The following is an 11527-nucleotide window of genomic DNA, read 5'->3' on the forward strand; positions in this document are numbered from 1 at the left end:
GAGAGTTGGTCTATGATTAGTTGTTTTAGGACAGTTAGTTTTTGGGACGGTAAGGGCCAATGGCCCACCCACACATGTTCGTCAGAGTCGCAGGTTAACTGTGTGGGCTGTGGTTTAATCACTGGGTCAATGGCCCCTATGAGGCAGGGAGTGGTTCAGTAGTTAAGTTGACATCTAGTTGTGACAAGATATCCCTTCCCCAAAGGACTTGGGTAAAATTTATAATAACAAAGGTTGACAGTGTCCTGAGTGACTCTCTTGGTCTGTCCATCTCAACAGAGTTGGTGTCTGGAGTGCCATCTGTTGACCTGTGGCCCCTTGTACGAGGGGCCCTGGAACAGTTGCCCAAAATTTACTATATGGGTCTATTGGGAAGTGGGAACATTCAGCTCCTGAGTCTATAAGACCAGAGACGGACATTTGCTCTGCCTCTAGGGTTAATAGTGCCTTGTTTTGAGTGATGGGCACAGTCCATAGGATCTGTGAGGTGGTTTTTATTTCCCTCTTTTGTTGTCAGACTGAGGGTTGCCCCTTTCGAAGTTTAAAGGATTGCCCACCTTGTCAGTTTTTGATCAGCAGTCCTTTGCCCAATGATATCCTCTTACATTTAGGACAGGGCATAGGTGGTTTTGGTTTTATGTTTGAAGTTTCTTGTCCTTTTTTGGGACATAGCTTAGCAAAATGTCCAGGCATTTTACAATTGAAGCACAAAGGTAAGTTATTGGTATTTAATTGTAAAGCATTGGCAAGTGCCGTCACCAATGCTTGAGCTCCTTGTGCATTAACTTCCCTGCATGCTAATATCCAACGATCTAGATCTTCATTTTTTATAGGGGCTATTAAGGTTCAACACGTGGGGGTGGCCCCTTCAAAAATAAGTTGTTTGGCTAGAGCCTCAGTGGCCTCTGGGTGATCAACCTTTCTCTTACAAGATTCTACAACTTTGGAGATAAAAGAAGCAAAGTCCTCATTGGCTCCTTCAATAAGCTTATTAATTGGGGTAGTTGGTCCAGCATGGCAACGGTTAAATGTTTTTAAAGCTATTGTTCTCACTTGGTCAAAATACTGAGGCGGGCCTAGTGCCTGTACAGCAGGAGAGGCATATATGCCTTCGCCTGCTAGGCAGTCATAGTTTAGTATTATATTATTTCTGCTATTTTAGTTGGCTTGTTGTTCACATTCATCTTTAAACATAGCCAGCCAGTCTAAATATTGTCCACCAGTAAGGACAGCTCTAGCCAGTTGTTTCCAGTCTGTGGGGCAGTTCATTTCCATGCTAATTGTTTCAAGTAACTGTTGTGCAAACGGACCTTGAAGACCGTCTTCCCTAAGGGCTCCTCTCAAGCGTATAAGAGTGGAATGTTCATGGGGATACCATCTTAAGGGGTGTGCAGGATTTTGATGTAAATTTACAGGAAACATATCACTTATCTCGGTTTCCCATTGTTCCCAATTTTTTGCTTGGCTATCCCTTACCTTGCAGAGTCCTTCGTAATAGTTGCCCCATTGTTGAGTTGGTTCTAATTTTATTTCTTTTTTATTATGGCATTCCTCCCATGGACTTTTGGGTGTGTTGTCTGAGTATTGCCAGCAGGTGGCGCTATAGGATAAGCTGGAGGCTCATCCCAGTTAAGTTTTGCTTTTATCATGTCTGAAAAAGAGGAAGTAGACTGGGATGGAGAGTTTTCACTTGGTGCCATCTTTGGCTCCTGTTTTAAGGGGGCAAGAGAGGGATTTATGCCTTTTGATTTAGGCTGGGAAGCTAAGGGTTTTATATCATCTGGTCTGGGGGTTTCTTTGGCATTTGGTTCGGACGGGAGGGGTACCAACAGGGAGAGTCCCTCTTGAGTTGTTCCTTGAGGGAAGGCTTGACATCTGGGGCTGCTGCCGCGCATGAAGCGGAGTCCGCCAGAAGAGGGAAGGCTTCTGAATCCTCCCCAGTGATGCTTTCCGAGCCTGTTAAGCAAGCTCAGATAGTAAGTAGGGCAGGCTGGAGCCCCAAGGGAAAGATTGTTCCTTCATGTTTTCCACTGTTTGGAGCCATTGGATAAGGCAGGACCATGTTTGTGGGTCCCACAGGTTGGCAGTTTTGAGCCAAGGATTAAAGGGAAGGATCAATCCCCAATATTGGGAGAGAGTTTTATAAAAGATTTTACAATCTCTAGCCTGTAAGAGTGCAGCAAAAGCCTGTACCTGCTGGTGCTGCTCATTTCGAAGTGTGGAGCCCATGTTGAGGCCGGGGGCCACGTACCAATTCTGGGGGCAGTGTGTGCAGGGTCCCTGTTCGGGCGCCAGTTGAGGTAGAACCTCTCAGGTTGAGGGACCTGGGCCCGGGGCAAGCGGCGGCACGGTGAAGAAAGAGACACTGGAGACCAGGCTAATGGCGCAGATCTACCTTATTGCAGAATTACCAGACGTTTTATGGAGCAAGCTAGGGGCGTGTTTAGGGGCTTGGCAAAAGGGGGCATGATCATCGAGGTGAGGCACCGAGGGAGGGGCAGAGGAGGACAGCCTAGGCGGGTCGACTCACTAGGTTTGCCGAGGACATGATGAGTTTGAGTTTACTCAGATTTGCTCCTCTGCCACAGCCATCAACCACAACTCTGGGCCCCTATTCCCCACAGGTGTAGTCCCTGTATGTTGACTGTGGGCACGGTAGCATTGCTTATGCTTGAGAAAGTTGGTGAGCAGCAGTTAGAATGAGGCAGGATGGGTTGAAGTGAAGGTAAATACTAGGAGTCAGGGGGAAAGAAAAGAGCCATTACATTGGTGTCACCAATTTTGCACACTCTTGATGGCCAATGTGCCTGACGATTATTTGAGATGTCTTACCCTGAAAGTGTAACAGGACGTGTTGCATGACGTGATGATTAAACATGTGTGTGGGAAAAAATCATTAACATAGTTGGCATTGGATTGGGGGAGTTAATGACCTGCAGACTTTATTGTCAGTGTCCACAACAGTACGAGGCTCCTCTATAAAGTTCTGTGAAATTCTGGCCAGAAATGTGGGGGTGTGAGTGAGTGCAGGGATTCATCCTGAGCAGTGGCCACCCCACTTCAGGCACTGTTATACTGTATCGTATTGACTTTTGTGGCTTAAATGCAAGCCTTCGATTTGAGTTGCAAAACCTTTCTCCATTTTTTAATCCTTATTTTGAGACAGAGTTATGCTAGGTCACTAAATTGCCCAGGCTGAGCTCAAACACGTTAACTCCCAGCTCAGCCTCACAGAATGCTGGAAGTATAATTATGTGACACCACACCCAGTTTCATCTGTGGATATGTTTTAGAAATTTAGCTTGAGCTCTTTTAAACCTCCTCTTTAATTCGATCCAGCACCTTTGCGCCAAACTACATTCTCAGGACTTTTTATTTCTAAATTGTGAGAGAGGCTATTACTGAATTTCTTCACTGCAGAAGATGAGATTGCCAACTTCCTGCTTCAGCCTCCTGGCATATTGAGATCACAGGCATTTGTCACACCCTGTTACATCTCAAAATCTCATGACCCTGTCTTACTGCTAACAAGTTTCCACATGTGATGCATGAGGTCTTCTTTCTACTGGTTTGTCAGATTTCTTCCAACTTTGAAATACTTTCTCCCTTTCACCTTTTTGTAAAGTGTCCTCTTTGTCTTTCAGAGGCCTGAATCTTCTGGAAGGTTACACTATGTGTCAGATAGGCAAACAATTGAGCTGATTTCCCCCTCCCAGAATTTAGACATGTTTAGATGCCCCTCCACTTCCTCAAAAAGTTTGCAAGGCCAGCCTCCTGGGGTTGTAGTGCAGAAAAGATACTGTGTTGAGAGTGGGACTGCATTCCTGCTACTGTGAACTGGCCAATGAATGCCAGGGAAGAAAACACACAAACTGTCCCCTAGCACATTGGGGTAAGAGGAAAGGGTGATGGCCGGGCGCCAACCTTGCCCCCACAGAAGGAGTCAGGAGAGTGGGCTCTCCTGTGTAATTTGCCTTAAGATCTTTGTTGGGCTGAAAACATGGCTAAGTGGAGAAGCACTTACCTATGGCTCTGTGTCCTGGGTTCCATCCTCCACATCTCACTTGCACACACACCTGCACTAACACACACACACCTACACACATGCACACAAGTTGTAGGTTCAGTGGTGGCACAACTCATGCTTAGTATGCTTGAGGATCCTGGTTAACATGAATACCACATTTGTAGTACACTTGAAAAGAAATAATCGAGGAAAACCCATGTGCTTGGTGTTGGGGGTTAAGGAGACTTAGGTTACAATGTTCTGGAAAGCTGCCCTCACCCACCACCAATGTGCAGATGGATCCACTGAGTGGTACCTCATGAGTTAGTTCCAGTGAAATGGCATAAGAGAGTGTAGGTACTCTGCAAAATTAGAAACATATTTTTATTCTTCTATTTTCAAAATTTACATTTGATATAAAGCAGTGACCAAGAAATTTGTCTTTTAGCATAATGCAGAATGTCAGAGTTTCACAATGGCATTTTTGCAGAGTCTACCACAAATAACAGAAAGTCACAGAAATACTCTCAGGTGAAATATCTCCTGCAGTCATGCAGAAAGGGAGGGACAGGACAAAATGTTGCTTTTGCTAGTCTATATGGAGCTCATGATCTTTACACTGAGTTACAGCCCTAGTCTCTCCTTCCATGTTTCCTGCCTTTCTTCTTTCTTATCTATCTTATCTACCTAGCACAGAGACTTGCTAAGTTCCTAAATTGCCCAGGATGTTGTTTCATTTTCAGGTACCGGGAACTGAACTCCCGATCTTGCGCATGCCAGGCGTGCGCTGTGCCGCTGAACTAAATCCCTGGCCCCTGCCCGGGTTTCATTTCATCCCAAACTCTTAGGTTTGTCTACATCCTCATGACCGAATCCCTTGGAATTTAAGTAGAGCAAATCCCAAGCCTTTATTGACTGAACATGGTATGCCGGGCATTGTTGAAAGATTTGCGTGTTTCTATGGTATAAATACTAAAACAACACTACACTCATACTGCAGGTTGAGCTCAGTGAGCCAACATGACTATGACATGTGCAGTCTATGTGTTTTATATAGTCTGTAGAACTTTTGTATTTGCAAAACTGCACATTTGCTGACTTATTTGTCAATATAATTTATATCCCACCAATCAATTCTGGTGGCCTTTATACAGGGGAAAGAAACTTCCGACCTGCTAATATGAGTCTGCTATGAATTTATGCTCTAGAAGGTCAAAGAAAGAATTCTAGGAACAGTGGAGGTTAGGAGCGAAATATATTTATTAGGGAAAGAAATCTTCTGCCTGAGAGAGAGACAGAAGTGTTTCTGACAGGTTTCCAGAGCATTCTAATTTTCTAGGGGAAAACCATAAGGTGAGGTGTGTTGAAGTGGGTGAAAAAGAGCAATGACAAGGTGGACATGAGATGGGACAAAACTATGGTCAACCAATAAGATTATGAGTGTAATGACTCAGGTAATATTGATTAAATCAGAATTAAATGGGAAAGCCAGTAAGGTAGCAGGCTGGCATGAATGAAAACAGGGTTTTTCTCTGCAAGAGGTAAGCCAGGGGCTCTTCCTGGCTTTCCTAAGCAGACAAACACCTATGTAGAATATCCGTCAACGTGGTTTATCTGTAAGAGAAACATGTGTGTGCAATGACTTCATCTTTTCTCTTGATCTGCGCCTCTTGGTGGATGTGTCTATTTCCCCACAGTTGCAGGGTATCTCATCTTCTGCACTGGTTCCTTTTGGGGCTTGCCCTGTCTCACTGCCTACAATACTCTTATCTAACTTAGTTGTCTGTATTAGTCTTGATGACAGTAGCATGTATACACCTGAGTGTACAGAGGCAGATCATTCTAAGTGGCCAGATGCTGCATGTTTCCATCTGGGTTAGGACAAGGTCACCCTCTGCCTGTGCTTCCCAGCTCTTGGGCTGAAAATAAGTATCCTTTGTAATCTGTTGAGCACAATTTCTGTTGATTTCACTTTTGAAGTGTCCTCATTAAGCAGTGTAAAGTGGCACTCCCAGGGCTTGATCCCCAGCACTAGTTAAAATGAGAATTGTGTCCATGTCGCATGATGCCTGCAAACTCAGGTTCCTAAGTGCAAGAAGCATGAGAAAGAAAATCTTTGTCATGAAGGGGATTCTCCAGTCCTTAATTATACTTGCAGTCAGTGTACACCCAATGTGCATTAAATAAGGAGTCTTTCAACAGAAACATACAAGAACCAAGGTTATGTATGGATCTCTCCATGAAAATAGGACCAGAGGCACAATGGAAACCAATCCTATATTTCCTGTAAGAGAAAGTTTCACATTCAATTACTCTGTATTCTAGGTGCTATTATACACCAACCATGGTGGTGCAAGCCTGTAATCCCAGCACTCGGGAAGGATGAGATAGGAATCTTGCAAATTTCAGCCCAGCCTAGAGAGCATATTTTATTATTTGCTTTAGTTTTTTTTTTTGGATCCAGCTTCTTACTATGTAGTGCAGGTTGGACTTGAACTAATCATGTAGTCCAGGCTGGCCATTAACTCTTGCTGCACTTCCTGCCTCAGCCTTCTGAGTGCTGGGACTGCAAGTGTATGCCACCGTACCCAGCTTTGAGACCATCCTGGGCATCTTAGTGAGACCTTTGCACAATAATAGCTAAAAACTCTTGTGATTGAAGTGCAAATGTGAGGACACGGGATGTCATCCCCAGTAATGCAAACAACAACAAAAATGATGCTTTTTCAGAAGAATGAAAATCAAGTGTGTAAACATATATTCTGGTATAATACACAGAAATACATACAGAGAAATATACAGTATCTCACTTAATTCATTTTTTGGAGACAGGGTGTCACTATGTAAGTGATGCTGCCTTCAACTCCCTATGTAGCCTGGGCTGGCCTCCAACTCACAGTGACCCTACTGCCTCAGCTTCATGCATGCTGAGATTAGAGGTGTTGGCCACCATAGCCAGCCTATCTCATTTATTTCTTAACACCCTTGTGGCCCTGGGTCCTGCCACCAAAATGTTTTCTGTCACTGCAGCTCACACATACTCACTTTCATGAGAAGCTTCCCATTTGTTTCTCACACCCTGGGATCCCCAGTGGCTCCCACAGTAAAGGCAGAGTCCTGATCACAGCCCCTGCTCTTCCCAAAGGAACCCTACTTGAGACACTTTCTCTCTGCAATATACTTCAGTTGGGCATCCTTTGATTAATCCAAAAGAAAGGCACAGGAATGAGGGAGAAAATGTGGGCAAAGAGGTGCACAACTGTACTGAGGGCGCTGTGGAGCAGCAGGGCAGAGACCAGAAGTGCAAGCCCAGCCCAGACATTGACAAGGACTTTGTCTCAAAGCAAACTTTCTGCGGCTGCAGCACAGTGGGCAGGCTCTGCGATGAGTCCCAGGGACAAGGGTATGTTAGGAAGGGGGAGAAATACCAGGAAGCATGGACGGAACCTGTGGCTAGAGAAAGACAAAGGAAGGGAGGGAAGGGACATCATGGAATATATCTATTGGCTGCCATGAGTTCCTGAAGCTAAACCGCATTGAGCAGACAACTCAGGGCCTTTTCTCCCCAGTGACTGCAGATTCATGAGCTCTGAGCTGGAAACCGGGACACATGAGCATGAAGGAAACCAGACGCTTCACATGCAAATCTCTTTATTTCTGATTATTCATTTACATTCATGCACACATTCATCTCAAGCTGATTTGACATTGAACCAGTCAAATTCCTCGATCTGCTCCCGTCTATGTCCTAAGTCCGTAAAGGTGACTTCTGCTCTCACGTCCGTGAGTCTCAGAGGTTGCTGCCTCTTGGCTCACCTGTACTTCTTTCACTCACACTGTAAGGAGAGCTTGGTGTTCCCGGATTCCAGAAGGAAATGTATCATATGTGAATTCATCTAGATGGGAATGCATCCCTGATATGGCGTCAGGTGCATGTTATAGATTGGCCGGTGGCAACAGAGTTCACAGTGAACAGTACTGAAGCAGACAGTCCTGGGATGGTTTAGGGGCTTCACCATGCTCCTAAGTTCTTCACACAGGCGGTTCTGTAGCTGCTGGCGGACTCCATGTCTAGAAACAAAAAGCTGTGAGGGAGCCGAGTACAGCTCCCGGGTTAAGTTGATCATCCTGGCGGTGTGGGCCAGCCGCTTCCTCATGGTGTCTATGGACATGAAATTCCTCGTGAAGCAGAAGGTAGTGAGCTGGTAGCAGCAGCTCAGGAATGGCAGAATGGCACAGACATGTGCATCTGTGATGCCACAGTTTTCTAAGTGCAGGGTGGTCAGGGCGGCTGCAATGTTCTTCAGTAGACTTTGGAGGGGCTCACTGTTAAAAGCCGTCAGCCTGATGCAATGCAGATGCAGAAGTGTTAGCTGTCTGATCGGCTCAGCATGAGGAAGCTGGATCCAGTCAGAGTCTGAGAGCTGGCAATGAGATAATGAGAGAGTCTCCAGTGGGGAAGGGAGGCACCTGCAGAGAGACCAGGCAGTTAGATCTGCATTTGGTGGGGAAAAGAGGTTATTCCAGGAAGAGCAAGACGGTGTACCAAGTGTCCCATGAGTCAGCCTAGTCTGGGTACAATTTTACCATCACCTGCTTGAGTTTATCTTGGATCTCCCCAGTCCCCTTTCCTCAGTACCAAGCAGAAACTTCAGCGCTTTCCTGATGAGGGCAGCAGGAGCCAGGTGGGAAGCAAAGAGCAGGCAAGATGAGGCCACAGATACTGGGCTGCCTAAAAACGCTGCCAGCAGTTGTGTCCCTGCTCCCTGTCCTGCACATGTGCTCCTTGCCCTCAGGCTCAGACCCCTGCACCTCCATCTGGTCACCAGCCCATCCTGGGGCAGACATTTCTCTTGGGGACTACTGGTGAATCAGAGAGGACTTGGTGTTTCTGAGCCCTTCTACTAGGTGGGATTTCTGAGGAAGAGTTCACACACCTGTCCTCTTTCTATCTGACCCCTCCTGCTGGTGTCCAAAAATGTCTGCCCTGTCCAGTCAGGCTCTTCTGGTACAGTGGCTCAGGGACACCATGTTGAAGCACTAAGGAGTGAAAAAGCCAATTGGCTGATTCTCTAGTGTTTGACCGCTCTCACATGTCTGCAGTGTAACCTATCCATGGTCAGTAATCTTTTGAGAACAGAGAAAAAAGCTCTTATTCTTGCAGAGAGAGCTCCGCAACTTACCTGAGGACACGGTCCAAACAGCCTTCCAGCAAGTCGACAGCGTACACATAAATCTCTTGCAGACAATGAAGGTTGATAAACTAAGTGATTTGGGCAAACAACTGTTCTCTCTTCTCTGCAGAAATGATGGCCGGCACAGAGATGTCAGACAGAACGAGTTTGTGAAGGTTTCGCATCTGGCCCAGGAAAGGGGCAAATTGAGCCAAAGTCAAGAGTGTCCAGCAGTGACCCACATCCAGCTCCTGCACAGAATCAAGGCTCAGCATTTCCAGGTACTCCGTGGCCGTGGGATAGCATGTGATTGTTATACACAGATTCTTACACTCTAGCTGCACCACATCTTCCCTTTTCCGGGCGCACTTGAGAAGGTAGCTTTCCTCTGGGCACAGAACTTCCTGAGAAAGCCACAGATCTAAAACCACCTTGACAGGCTGCTTTTTTGCTCCCCTTGAAAAAGGCGTCTCTGTTTTTCTCTTCTTCAGGGCTTTTTCAGAGCAGACTTCCAACTCATTTTCGGCCCAGACTCTCCAGAAGTTCTGGTGCGCAACCCAAATATCTAACACTTTCAGTTTCAACCTCCTGTGGGTGAGGCAGAAGAGTCTGAGAATTTAGGCAGGGACCCAGTCTCCTCCTCTGCTTTCCTCTTCTCTGAAATCTGTGGCTATACCCTCTACTCTTTCTACATTGTAGTTTTCTACTTCTCTTTTCCCCTTGGGTCCAGCCCAGTCCTGACATCCTGTGCCTGTATGAGGAGTCAGGAACCTCTTGTTCCTTCACCTCCACCCTCAGCTCAGCTCCCAATCAGGCAGTGCCTGCCCAGGTGGGCCAGCAATGCCCAAGCGTTCTCTGATCCTCTGCAAAGCACCATCAGAAGCCACTGCTCCACACTTTAGCCCTCACTCTCCCTGACACTTTCTGCCCTTCCTGGAATCTGGGGCCCTCCCTGCAGGATACCTGGGTTCCACTCACCTGGAGCGAACCTTCTGGCTCAGTAGCACATCAAGCCCATCCAACACAGTGTGGAACATCCTTTCCTGCATCTGGCCAGCTTCCACCTGAATGTCCAAGGCCTCTGCTTTCCTCATGCTCATGAGTGCTCCCATGGGCAGATAGGGGAAGGTCCAGGAGAGCACCATGGCCTTAGGACCTCTGCATCACTCCTGGTGAAGGCCTCCATGAACAGTGGTGGGAACAGCTCTCCTGGCAAATATTCCAGGGCCTCAATGGGCAAGGCTTTGTCCCTCAGCAAGGTCTGAACTGCCAGGTTCTGTAGTTGGTGTGCAGACTGGGTGCTCATCTTGATGAATGTGGAAGGCCAGGGGTGCTGGGGAAACACTGAAGAGAGACACATCTTTTCAGGTGAGGTTGGGAAATCCATTCTCCTCTGTCATCAAACCAACCTACAACCACAACATCTGTGCTCTGACAAGGGTGGAAATGTCCTTAGTCCGTTGCACATGTATTTTGGCTTCTGGTCCCATAGCCTTACTTCTGCCTGTAGCGAGCCCAGGAAGAATGTCTGATACTCCCAGGTGAACCTGGGTGAGAGCAAAAGACACATTTCCTACACCAGCCCTCAGACTCTGGACCTTCTCTGAAATGGGAACCAAGGAATCTGATACTGACTTCCACCAGGTTTGGGAAAATATTCTGATCCTCACCCCAAGGAAACAGAATCAAGAAAGTAGAAAGTCCTATGGCCCAGTATTTAACTTATCACTTCCCACAATGCACCTGGCTCAGAGAAATGAAGCAGTGAATTTTCATTTTGGAAAATTGTAGAACCAGGAATCTCCTCCTAAACCAGGGCTGGCATGAACAGATACGGGTCTGATGTGTGTCCCTCTCCCTTGGTTTCCTGGCTCGTCCATCACCTGGCAGTGGAAACAAACTCAGTGTGAAGAACACGTCGTGTTGTGAGGAACTGGCTGGGCCATTTCTTGGGCTGTGAAGCTCCTTGTCGGAAGAATATACAGCAACCTCAGGAAGTCACAGTTTAGAGTTTAGGGGCTCTGGCATTCTGGAAGTTTTCTTTAGAAAATACCAGATTTGTTTTCAGAAAGCATGTGAATTTTGTGGAAACTCCAAATGTCCTCTGCAATTGTTTTTTGTGGGAGTTTGCTAATAACCGCTGAGAGAGTGTTATTCAGTTCCTCTGGCTGCTGATTGGAGGCTGCACTGTTACCCATTTCTGCACCTTGACCAGCGTTCCTGTATCAGCACAGGTGGCTTTGAGAATGTGTGGCTATCTCCAGTGTTCTTTGTCTTGTACTTTCTCAAATCCTGAGGTCCGGAAGACGCTGCCAAAGCACCCTGCATCTTCTACAAATTGATTTTA

At 46.5% G+C, this 11527-nt stretch overlaps 1 protein-coding gene across 1 annotated transcript; it reads right to left on the reverse strand.

The window, feature by feature from the left end:
* Nucleotides 1-7902: 7902 nt before the first annotated feature.
* Nucleotides 7903-10486, reverse strand: LOC102004225 (PRAME family member 3-like). Its single transcript, XM_005414980.2, is given in 4 exon segments — nucleotides 7903-8430; nucleotides 9423-9768; nucleotides 10159-10327; nucleotides 10330-10486. Coding segments are annotated over 4 exon segments (1200 nt in total).
* Between the last annotated feature and the right edge of the window lie 1041 nt (nucleotides 10487-11527).

This window comes from Chinchilla lanigera, unplaced genomic scaffold (assembly GCF_000276665.1).
Source record: "Chinchilla lanigera isolate Chin_1 unplaced genomic scaffold, ChiLan1.0 scaffold00214, whole genome shotgun sequence".
Lineage (NCBI taxonomy): Eukaryota > Metazoa > Chordata > Mammalia > Rodentia > Chinchillidae > Chinchilla > Chinchilla lanigera.